Here is a 12,707-nt window from a genome sequence, read left to right as displayed (position 1 = left end):
AGCTACAACCCCAAACACCCCTCAGAGACTACCGTAGACATCATTATTATAATTCTTTTTATTTCCATAAATGCTGTCACATGATACCCTTAAAAACAAACAAAACAAAAAATGGAACGAACACCCCCACCCTCCACTCCCATCATAGGCATGTTTACAGCCCTGCCCAACACCCCAAATGAACACTCCCCCCCCCTCCTGGTCCCATCTTAATAAAAATGCATCTCGCTCTCCTCTTGTCCCAGGAAAAATAAATGGCACTTTAAGTGCGGCTGCAGAGCATTGCTTCTTGCAGAATGCGGCATCATTAACCCCTCAACTGGGGAGCCCCAGGGAGAGCTGCACCAATGACGCCCCCTAAACTTGAAGGACCGGTGGGAAAACAAAAATTGCACCCTTAATCCCACCACTGACGGACAGTAGTGCATAGTGGCATTAACCCTTCCACTGCTGGCCGGGAACCTAAAGCATTAACCTGTCCCCTGCCGGACACCAGAGCCATATTCTTGAAGCCGTGTCATGACTCCTTTCTGTCTCGGAGATAACCCGAGTACCGATGCCACTCACTTAACTATATAAAGTAGTGATGAACTCTATTTACTGGTCGTGTGTCATCGTACATGTGCGTATTTACGTACATAAAACACAGCTGGAGGCTCATTCTGCCTCCCTGGCGGCCCCAGTTTTCGTTTCCAGCAGGGAAGAGTTAATTTCAATATTAAACCTCAGCACACGCCTGACCACAGCGTCCAAATCCTGGAACGGCAGCTTTGGGAAAACCGCCAATTTCTCTTAACCCCGCTGAGAGGCGGTGCAGTCCGGCAGCAGTGGAAAGGTTAACGGAGTCTCACAATGACGGGGGACGACCAGCAGGGGGCAGTGGCTGAAGAACCAGGGAGAAACAGGGAAAGGTTTAATGACAGAAGACAAGGAGGCAAAAGACAATAATGGAAGAGGCAGGAAGAAGCCCGCTGGAGGAGGGGTCAGCGGCTCTTCCTATCCGTTCCTCACACCCCTGAAGCATGCCTCCTGCACGGTCCAGCCAATGAGAGGAAGGATGATGTTTCAGACTCCGTATGAGAGGAAACTAGGAGAAAAGAAAAACAATGGTCACATAACTGTCTGTAATCTACAAATAAAACACTCCTACGTGACTGAGCTACTGCCGTCTAATCTGGATCTTAGAGGAGAGATTCCCTAACCTCTCCTTCAGTATCCAACAGCTCATGTTTTCAGGATTTCCCAGAATATTTTCTGACCGAGAGTAATCTATGCTGGATGAAGGAAAACATCGCCGGTTGAGGGTATCTGAACGACTTGAGAAGCTACTGTAAATTATAATTCTAGCAGAGGTTTCACACAAAAGGACAGGAAAAGAACAAGTGTCTTATAACGCATCCAATAATGCAGTTTTAAAGGGCAACTGCACATTTTCAGTGTTTAAAAATACATGATCACTTCCCCCTTTAACATCCACAGATGGGTCTATCACACTGTGCTGCCACACGGTGGTCAGGGAGAGTATAGCACTGCACATACTGCAGATAGAAAGACATTGGATGTTCTCACCTGTTAAATCCATGGGAGTCAAGGAGTTTATTCATCTTTGGCAGTCATACCCCTGACTGTTCCTTTCTGCCTCATCTGCAGGGAAATAGGGACTCGTCAGTTGTGTACACGCCAGGGAACACAGGACTGGTACTCCTAGCTTACTTAATACCAGATGTACTTGTACAGTGGCTACACAAATAGTCACCTCTATGGGATTGTTCATATTCTGATTCCTTACATGATCAAATCAAAGGGGATTTGGAAATTCTTAACACTGAACAACACAATGTAATTTTTCTTGATATATATTTTAAATGCCAAGGCTTTTTCTAAAATTGATTACAGGTAATAATAATAAAAAGAAAACAATTAAAGACAATTCTACAAGTATTCACTGCATTGTGATAAGAGACATCTAAGTAAACAATGGAGCAATCAGTTGTGCTCAGATGCTACAATTAATTGGACTCCACATGTGTAAAATTAAAATGATTAAAAAAATACATACATCTGTCTGTGAGAGGTCCTACATTTGCCTTAAGAGCTTCATCATGAAGATCAAGAAAAGGTTGTTGATAAGCTCCAATCAGGGAACATTAGAGGATTGTAAAGACTTTTAACATTACCATAGCACTGTCAAGGCCATCAAAAAGAAATAGAGAATATAGCATAACCGTGTGACTGATTAGAACAAGCTGACCCCCAAAATCGCACAGTCTAGATAAGACGGTGTGAATACTTATGCAATTATTCCATTTTGACTACATCATGTAGGGACATAGAATGTGAAACATGGCAGAGGTTACTACGACCTATAGACGCTTCACATCCCCTAACCTCATCCAGCTCCCTCTGTGTCTCGTCTTCCATCCGACGGATATCGTCCATGGTCAGGTGCACCCACCGGTCCAGTGAGCAGAAGAGCTGGCGGTGGAAGTTTGTGAAGAGGCGCTTCTCTTGCTACGAAGGACAGGAAACAAAAAAACACAGAATGATGCAACAACAAACAAGAGAGGGTGGTGATAAAAATATATACAACTAATTACAAAGGGACAGATCAATGTACTTAAAGAGATGGTTCTACAATGGTCCAGATCACACTCTTACAGCAGAGGAAGCGCTACAAAGGTTGGGCAGGATAGGTTTTCATGAAGCTCACCAAGGATGAAGGCTAAACATCACATTTTTGCATAGATATGAACTTTGCTGGCCTTCGTCGGGCACACGCAAGAACTTACTTTGTGAATAAATTTCTCCATTCGACCTTGGAGGCCCCACCATCGGAACTTGACGGTCACCAGCTTGTAGGCACACATGTGAGGGCAGGAAGAGTTGTTCATCACCTCTTTCTGTAGCCAAAGACAGAGAGCTGGTTATCCATAAGATAGGGAGACCCACCAGTGGACAAATAGGACAGAGAGCTTGCCACGAAGGAGACATATAAGGAACCACCAGTGGACAGTGAAAGACGGAGACCAGGTTTCATGTAAGATGAATATTATATTGGTTCTTATCTGATATATCTTCTACGAACATATAAGGCCATCAACAAAATTGCACCGACATACATCTCCTCACTTGTCTCAAAATATCTCCCTACTCAACACCTCCGTTCTGCGCCTCTCTTCCACCCTCATCACATCCTCCCATTCCCGGTTACAGGACTATTTTCGGGCTGCACCCACTTTGTGGAATTCCCTCCTTCCACAATAAGACTTTCCTCTGGTCTTCAAGCGTTCTCTAAAAACCCACCTCTTTAGACAAGCTTATAATATTCCTCAACCACCATCTTAATCTCCCTAGGTTACCCTATTACCACCCTCTACACAGCTAACACAAGACAACAACCCTCTGACCAACATTGCTGTGTGACTACAGCCCACTCAATACTTTTTACCTTTTCATTCTAGCTGGTCCAATGTGCAATATGATGTAGCACCTACCCTTGTGTTCAAACTCCCATTGTCCCATAGATTGTAAGCTTGTGAGCAGGGCCCTCTTACCTCTCTGTCTGTATGTATTACACAGTATTGTTTTTTACTGTTTGTTACCAATTGTAAAGCGCTACAGAATTTGCTGACGCTATATAAATAAATGATGATGATAAGCTCAGTTAGAGATAGAGCTGGTTGATCATAAATCGGACCATACATTACAGTTCAATCAGAAAATGTGTTGATCCATCTCAATCATACATAGATGGACAAACCAATCAATCAATTTTTTTGCTGGAAAAATGTACATCCAAATGCATAGAATTCAAGCCGATTGAACAGTGTGCATTGTATGTGTGTGACCAGAGTCCAATATTTACAATTACAATATGGGAAGCAATTTCTTTTTTTCTTCAGTTACAATCTAATTGACAAGATCTGATCAAAACGTATTACATTGTAATGTGCATGCCTAAATTGTAAAATGATGACAATACTGAAATACAATAGTTTGTTCAGAAACACAGGAAAAAAAAATGTATTCAAAAATATCTATTAACAAAACATAAATTAAACTTATTTTATGCACTATGGAGCAATACAGTGCGTGTGTTACTCTTACCATCCAATCCTGGTTTAGGGGTCCTCGCCCAGTCTTCTCTGATCTGAAGGTTGCAGGATCTTCTTCTGGTTTGTAATCCTGAATACAAAAGATGAAGATTCCGGTGAGCAAACATCTGCACGTCGGGAGCATAGACGGCTCCTCGCCGACACCGTAGTACTTACGTCTTCCGAGATCTCGGAGCGATCAGCAATGTCGATAGGTACAATCTCCACCTCTTTCCAGGTCTCCGCATCCAATCCGTGTACCTGCACAATGAAGTCACACGATTAGGGATTGTCTGAAGTCATTAAAGCGATCATTTACAGGTTTTGCTTTGCAAAATTTGCCAAAAATCTGTGGGTCACATTCTGTTGATTGCACAAGAGCTCAATGATGTAAAAGTATACGGCAAAAATCTTACTATTCAGTTTATAACCTAGTTACACACGTCGTAGAATAGATAGTTTCCTCACATTTTCCAAGGATCCAAAATCTGGTTTATGCCATGTCTCTATTTTGATGAAGAAGTCGTCTTTCATGTATTCATTCTAAAGAAAAAAACATGGTAAAGTCCTTTAAACCGATAGCTAAACTACAGGAAAACGTTCACAGAAAACACTAAAAACCTTATAAGCTGTTCCATATCATATTCTGAGATCGCTTATGTTCAAAGCATGGCTCTCCAGCCTGTGTGGAACTACAAGTCACAGCATGCCAGAGGCTAAACGGCCATGCCAAAATCTGTAGTTTCAGAACACCCAAGGAGAAAATAGGGTTGTATTGTGCTACTCATAGGGATTTACTAAGCTGCGGGTTTGAAAAAGTGGGGATGTTGCCTATAGCAACCAATCAGATTCTAGCTTTCATTTATTTAGTGCTTTCTACAAAATGAAAGCTAGAATCTGATTGGTTGCTATAGGCAACATCCCCTTTTTCAAACCCGCAGCTTAGTAATACTAGCCCATAGTGTTGGAGGGATAAATCTTCCATCTCTCTTCAATACAGCTCTAGTGAGGAGGTATAGACCAGTGGTCAGGGAACAGGGGTAAATTACCCCAAATGGGGTAAAAATGAAATTCCTGGGGGTAATGCTGCCGATTCACATGCCGCCAGTTGGATTGTGGACCCCTTTAAATGTGAAATTGCTGTTGCACCAGAAGAGCCTCAGGGGTTGGCAGAGGCACTTCTTGAGCTGTGATGCAATAATGAAGCACATATTGCACTTGAAAACAAAGCAGATCTGTCATATTTTTGGATGTCAACAGCTGCAAAGGCATCAAACTTGCACATGAGGAGGCAGTCAAAAAGTTGCTGCCTTTTGCAACAACCTACCTTTGCGAACAAGGATTTTCCACTCTAACAAACATAAAAACAAAGCAGAGAAATTGATTGGACGCTGAAGACTGTATCCAAAGTATGCCAAACGAAGAGCAGCCAAAACGGCCCGCCAGAGGCGCAGGGGGCCGGATCTGCCAGAGGCGCAGGGGGCCGGATCTGCCAGAGGCGCAGGGGGCGGATCTGCCAGAGGCGCAGGGGGCGGATCTGCCAGAGGCGCAGGGGGCGGATCTGCCAGAGGCGCAGGGGGCGGATCTGCCAGAGGCGCAGGGGGGCGGATCTGCCAGAGGCGCAGGGGGGCGGATCTGCCAGAGGCGCAGGGGGGCGGATCTGCCAGAGGCGCAGGGGGGCGGATCTGCCAGAGGCGCAGGGGGCGGATCTGCCAGAGGCGCAGGGGGCGGATCTGCGTTCACATCCAATCGGTGCTCCAGTCTTATTCTCTCCTACTTGTGTGTTGCTCAGGTCAGTGTGAAGTTCTGTTTGTACTCCCTGTATGAAGCACTATTTCGTCACACTAATCTGTCAGACATTTTCCTGGTAATGTGTAACCTCGCTGACCCCCTGCGGTCCCTCTACTTGCAGGGAACTGAGAGAAGTAAGCAAAGGGAGGATATAAAGAAAAGGGAACTGATACACAGGAAAGAGCCTCCTCTCCGACCAGAGACAGAACAATGGCAGGTATGGGAATGGCTGCTTAATGTTCGCCTTAGACACAACTACAGAGGGCACAGGAAGCTGTGCAGGAGGAATATGATATTAGAAATCTTAAGGATATTATAATTTTCCATCAGATTGCTAAATAAAATAAAGGCCAAGCTAGATGTATAGGTCACATCTGATTAGTTTTCTGTAAAACACACAATACATCTAGTAGACAGAGCAAATAAAAGTCTGACACAACAAACGCCCCAAGTATATGTATTGTTTCAGCAAAAGATGAGTTATTAGACAGCATAGCTCTGGCATCTAGGTAAATTTATATATGCAATATAAACTAAGAAATCGGAGAGCTCCGTGCAAATATTATGGACATGAAACAGACAACTATACCCATGTTTGAACAAGAATAGATTCCACCACTTTTGATAAGATTCTCTTTGAATGAGAACAAATCTATACTTAATTAATAAAGGAAACTTACACAATAGCCTGAATAACCTAATACGGCAAACATTGCTCACATTCCGCACGACAAACAATATAATGGAACGCTGCCAGGTGAAGCTGCTAATTACACACTGTGCTAACGATCAGCAATTCGTCAGACACCAGATGCAAAATTAAAGACGTTTTTCAGCAATATAACTGGTTTCCAGTGAATCGATATTCTGCTTTCACAGATCAACAACATAGCGCCTCCGTGTGGCGAGATTAGGCACTTACCTCGCCACCATTTCTCTCACCACTAAACCCCAAATACAGACGGTCTTCCTGTGTGACACAGGGGTCATATTCGGTCATAGAAATACCCCCTATGACGTTACGGGTTGTGTTAATGTGAGAATGAAGTCAGTCCTGACAATATCTAGACTAGACTATGTATTAAAATATATCCTTTATTATTTTACAAACACTCAAAATGAATTTATAATTCTTAATATGGTACCAGAATGTCCCAAAGCTTAAAATATCAGTTATCAACATGTGAGAGATTAAAACAGGGTGCATACAAGAGAAGATGTACACCCCTAGATAAATAACAAAATAAATATAAAAAAGAACCATGTCATAATATCAAATAGTAAGTACTATACCTAGAATATATACAAAAAACCCCATGAACGACCTATAGGGGGAATATTCTCATTTGCCCCTTGTCTTCATCCATCTCACACATTTTAATTCTATATTTCGCTGGGGATATTCTGGTAGCATATTAAAAATTATTACATGGGTAATCACACAAAGGACACTTCTGGGGCGGGTAAAATTCACTGACACTATGATGTATGTATTACATACACACACAACAAATGGTATCAGAAGGGAACATTAAAATGTAATAAATTTGCCCAAATACAACAATTGCTTTATTTTCTTGCGATAAAGCCCTTTTAAAATAACCAAAATAAAAAATAAACCTTGCAGGTACCACCCTGGGCATGTGACGCATCAACGAGAATCCAGCAAACCTGGTGAATGGCTCCTTCATTTCTTATTTTAACTCGTTCATCTCCACCCAAAACTAAAGGTTTTGGAGTAACCCTTTAACATTTTGTGTGACCGCGTTTCCTTTACACATATATAGCATTATTAAGACAGACCACGGATATAGACAGACATGCAGATGCTTCATACTCACAGTGACAACTGAGGTCGCCGGGAGATCAGCCAATAATGGAGGGAAGAGATAGAGAGAGACACATTAGTATTATTACTAGGTAGTGTGGCTGTACACAGATGGGGCAGGTACACTGACACTTACTCGTGCGGCAGTACGGATAGGCATTCCAGGCTTTCTCATGAAATATCAGGGAACCTTCTGGGGCCAACATCTTAACAAAACTGGGGACTTTACTGTGGGACAGGAACAGAAGATGAGGGCACAGTAATTAATAAATAATTTAGATACATGTTAACCAACCACTTCCAAGATCTTCATAAATAAAAATCAAAAATAAATCCTCGCCATTACAACATGATGCGATTGTATAGTGCAGTGGATCCCAAACTTTTTCAGTTCAAGGCACCCTTAGGGTATCCATATTTTTTTCCAAGGCACCCCTAAGCCAAAATAATTACCAAGCTGCCCCCCTGCCTTGCTTACAACCGGCCCTGGCCGAGGCACCCCTGTGAGATCTCCGAGGCACCCCTGTGAGATCTCCGAGGCACCCCAGGGAGCCTAGGCACAGTTTGGGAACCACTGGTATAGTGTATAAAGTTCTGTGTGCTACAATCACCCCCATATAGCGCCGGTTACCCAGCCCCTATGAAGGCTTGTGGGGCAATTAAATTTAGAGTTGTAACCGCTTGGAATATTGATTTACTGTGTATTATCCTTGGTGCCGGAATAATCTTTTTAGTTGTCAACTTCATAACGTTTCTCACTTCTAATGCCAACTAATCCCGCAGAGACGCAGGCAGACAGCGCTCACCTCTGTAGGTGGTAGATCTTGTGGGTATACTGTCCCTTCTCTCCTTCTCTCTCATAGGGCTCATTCTTCAGCACTTCTATCCCCTCTCCTCCTCCGGTGTTATCCTTACTGGCTTCCGCCACCGAGAAGAGCTGCCCGATCTGGTACTGGAGAGAGAGACACACAGATAAACCCAACGCAGGGGGTACGTGGAGGATCACACATGAAATCACAGCACTGGGCACACTGACAGCAGACTTACCTCTTCCACAGATATAGGCAGGCAGACACGGCTGTGATGGGGGGGGGACGACAAAAAGATATTATAATGAGAATTACATCACCTTATGTCCGCCCGCACCATGTAACCAATTTACGTGTAATATTGTCTACTGTGCCTGACACCCAGCCCATGTAACATGACACAGGGAGGGGCGAGCTGGGAAAATGTAGCCCAGGGGCCAAAACTCTGCACGACAGCCAAATAGGAACATTGTAAGGTAGGAAAATAAAGCCCAGTGACCAAGCCCAAGGTTGCCCACTATGATACTGCCCATGCCCTGTCCTCCTGGCAGTGCCTGTGCCCAGCACCCAGCCCCATATAACATGACACAGGATACCAGGGACTTCCCAGCTGCTGCTGAACTACAAGTTCCAGCAAGCCCAGCCCAAGGTTGCCCACTATGATGCCCCCCATGCCCTGTCCTCCTGGCAGTGCCCAGCACCCAGCCCAAGGTTGCCCACTATGATGCCCCCATGCCCTGTCCTCCTGGCAGTGCCCAGCACCCAGCCCCATATAACATAACACTGACTTCCCAGCTGATGCTGAACTACAAGTCCCAGCATGCCCAGCCCAGCACTAACACCCCCAACAGGTGGTCCCAGAGACCCTCCCCTGACACCACAGACCTGTCACCCTGCTGACACCAGCTCCTCCCCCCGCAGGGCACCGGGTAACTTACAATTCCTTAATGAGGACCATCCTTCCCTCCCTCCCTCCGCTTCAGCAGCCCCTGGAACACAGGCCGGAAACCGGAAGCCGCCCAGGGAGGGGGGGGACATGGTGCTGCCGACTCCGGCTGGAGGGAGCCGGCGGCCGGTGACGTCACATCCAGGAGGGGGCGGGGCCGGTGCTGCTGGTTGCTAAGGGCCCGGCCCGGTAACTAAGGGCCGATTACTATGGGCTGTGAGTGGTGTGATGTCTGCAGACGTCAGGTAGATGTACATAGAGTTATATATATATATATATGTATATATCTGTTGTGCAATCACTGCAGACACTCAGCAGCCCCAGTGTGCAAATATCATCAGGTGTCTGTATATATATATATATATATATATGTCTGTATATATCTCTATCTGTATATATAGATATATATATCTGTATATGTCTCTATCTGCAGTGCAATATATATACATATATATAAGGCATGGGTTATGGACCCTTGGGGCTAGATTTACTAAGCTGTGGGTTTGAAAAAGTGGGGATGTTGCCTATAGCAACCAATCAGATTCTAGCTGTCATTTTGCAGAATGCACTAAATAAAGGAAAACTAGAATCTGATTGGTTGCTATAGGTAACATCTCCACTTTTTCAAACCCGCAGCTTAGTAAATCTAGCCCTTGGTGTGGTCCTCCAATGACACAGTGCTTAGAACACATGACTATAATGCTAAAGAGAAATTATACAACAAACAGTTTTCTCCTATTAGTCATTTCTACAAACTATAATAAAAAAAAAAGTCGTGTTAACTATTGATTAAAAAAAAATAAAAAAATCCTACCACCTGCCAAAGCTAAACCGCCGCTGCTCAGTTATACGGAGGGATCCATTGCTGTGATCGTCCTGTACTACGGTTAGATTTACCAACATCCCACAACATGGTTGGATTTGATCAATCCTGGCTTTTATTGTGACCCAAATGGCATTATAAGGCACTACCTACCTGCAAGGATTTTTACATCTACATGACTCCACCAGGATCCCAATATGGGGAGGGGGGGGGGGGGTACAACTGGATGCTGGTCATGCAATGTGTAGCCAGAGTTTTTGCTAAACTCTCTGCTCATTATCCCTCGCGTCCCATAGAGATGCGAGGGGAAAATGAGCAGAGATTCTTACCCCATTGGCCCACCAGGATATCGCAAGCAATTGAATCCCCCTTATGCCTTAAAGCAGCAACCCTACATAGATTTATTTCCCCATTAATTAGCAAGTCAAGTACCTTTTAAGAATACATCTGTCCTCCTAAAGATCACTATCTCCTATTCAAAATTGCTCTGTAGGGTAAAAATTATGGCTGCCAGTCATACACAGGCTCACAGCTCTCAGCATGTAATGTGAAGACAGAGGGGCAGAAGGAGGGGGGGGGGGATTTTTCAGTACACAGAGCTCAGAGAGGTGTTCCAAAGCAACTCTGCTCACTGCATCATGTGCCACGTGTCTGTGGTTGCCAACAGAGTCCGTGACACTGAGCAGAATTATAAATCATTAATAGCAACCTGAAGGAACAGACCGAGGTAAGATTGTAAATACCACGATTCTTCTTATAGCCTACTATAGTGATCTATGTAAAAAATAAAAAACCCACACCTCAGTTTTCATCGGATTGCTGCTTTAATTTGCGAAACTGTTCTTTGAAATATTTGTTTCATTCCGCGTTTCATTTGCCTGTTGCGTCTAAGTGTTACCGATGCTACCAACCACACCACTCAGGAGAATCAATTGACCACCGTTTTCATATCTGTTTCATTACTCGAAATGCAAATTGACATATACAATGCGGGATAGAATTCCATGGAACTCTGAAGCGCAGCGATTGTATCGCCGGAAATTTGCTCAGTGAAGTTGCTTTACGCAAGACTCGATTGGTGCAAAGTTTCACTCCAATTCCGCACTAGTGGACATACATGTAATGTTTATTTTTATATTTGCGGACTGTTCATTTTTACAGATTCCCTTTTGTATTTCATCTGTAGTAATCTATTATTGCAGATTTGATGTATATTCCATTGCCATTAGTATTGGAAAAAATATTTGTTGTGGCTGTTTATGTGAATTTTTTCAAGTTTATTAGCTTATATTCTGTATAAGCCACAATATCTGCCCAGAGCCTGTTATCAGTACATCCTCTTGTCCAGAGTGCAGGGTCTACTGTAATCCCTGCACAAACATTAATGTTTTTTGAGTAAGACAGGTCACTTATTAAAACTGCTGAGTGAGACAATGATGTAAGAGGGAAGCCTGTTAAAGATCCCTATGTCTGTGTGCTCAGTAAATAAGATTATCCCCAGGCAAGGGTTATTCAGATGCCTTGGAATAATTGAACTTTAGTTTTAAGATCAAGGGCTAGATTTACTAAGCTGCGGGTTTGAAAAAGTGGGGATGTTGCCTATAGCAACCAATCAGATTCTAGCTTTCATTTAATTAGTACCTTCTACAAAATGATAGCTAGACTCTCATTGGGTGCTATAAGCAACATCCCCACTTTTTCAAACCCGCAGCTTAGTAAATCTAGCCCCAAGTCACATCAACTAATTAACAGTAGAAATATTTACATATACATTGCTATTCAGAATATAAGAATGTCATTTTAAAATGACTAATAATGCTGACATTACAGGATTGTGTTCAGTGTATATATGTTTAGTTTTAATAATCTTTTGATCTCCAGTTAAAGATAATAGGGGAATATTCACTATTGTATTCACAAAATCACAAACTTTATCTGACACTCATCAACTGCTGCAATCTGTATGTATGGCAAACATAATTTTCCGTTTAAGATTCTGTTTAGCGCAGAATCACTGTAGAGTTTTGACATGTTTGCACATTATAATTTTGCCGTTTATAATGATGTAAATTTGTTATTCATATTTAATTATGTCAGTTTGGACTTTTTGTTGTTTTGTTGTATGTTTTACAACCCTATGTACGGCGCTGTGGAACCTTTGTGGCGCCTTATAAGTAAAAGATAATAATTAACAAATGTTTTCTAAATAAGCTCAACAATGACATTCTATACTTCTCTATATATGTCCGTGTCAAATTCTTCCTACATTCTGTGCACTGATTGGCTCCTGCTTGTGCTGCAGGTCACTATGCACTATGTAGGGTGTTGAGACAGTGACCAGTCCAGCAATCACTAGAGTGGGCTGTTGCATTTTAAGCGTGCATCTTATAGTAATTTTTCTCAGATTTCCTCATAC

The 12,707-nt window shown here is 43.1% G+C and overlaps 1 protein-coding gene across 1 annotated transcript; it reads right to left on the bottom strand.

The window, feature by feature from the left end:
• Positions 1-43: 43 nt before the first annotated feature.
• On the bottom strand, positions 44-9,596 carry LOC142097293 (phosphatidylinositol transfer protein beta isoform-like). Its single transcript, XM_075179005.1, has 12 exons — positions 9,461-9,596; positions 8,761-8,791; positions 8,520-8,665; positions 7,850-7,941; positions 7,727-7,734; positions 4,563-4,637; positions 4,272-4,355; positions 4,108-4,185; positions 2,790-2,900; positions 2,389-2,511; positions 1,570-1,644; positions 44-1,087 (listed from the first exon to the last, which is right to left on the bottom strand). The coding sequence occupies exons 1-11, from the start codon at positions 9,478-9,480 to the stop codon at positions 1,597-1,599; spliced, it is 816 nt and encodes a 271-aa protein (XP_075035106.1). The 5' UTR covers positions 9,481-9,596; the 3' UTR covers positions 44-1,087; positions 1,570-1,596.
• Positions 9,597-12,707: the final 3,111 nt, after the last annotated feature.

Source organism: Mixophyes fleayi, chromosome 7 (genome assembly GCF_038048845.1).
Source record: "Mixophyes fleayi isolate aMixFle1 chromosome 7, aMixFle1.hap1, whole genome shotgun sequence".
Taxonomy (NCBI): domain Eukaryota; kingdom Metazoa; phylum Chordata; class Amphibia; order Anura; family Limnodynastidae; genus Mixophyes; species Mixophyes fleayi.
This window is presented reverse-complemented; position numbering and strand designations above follow the sequence as displayed.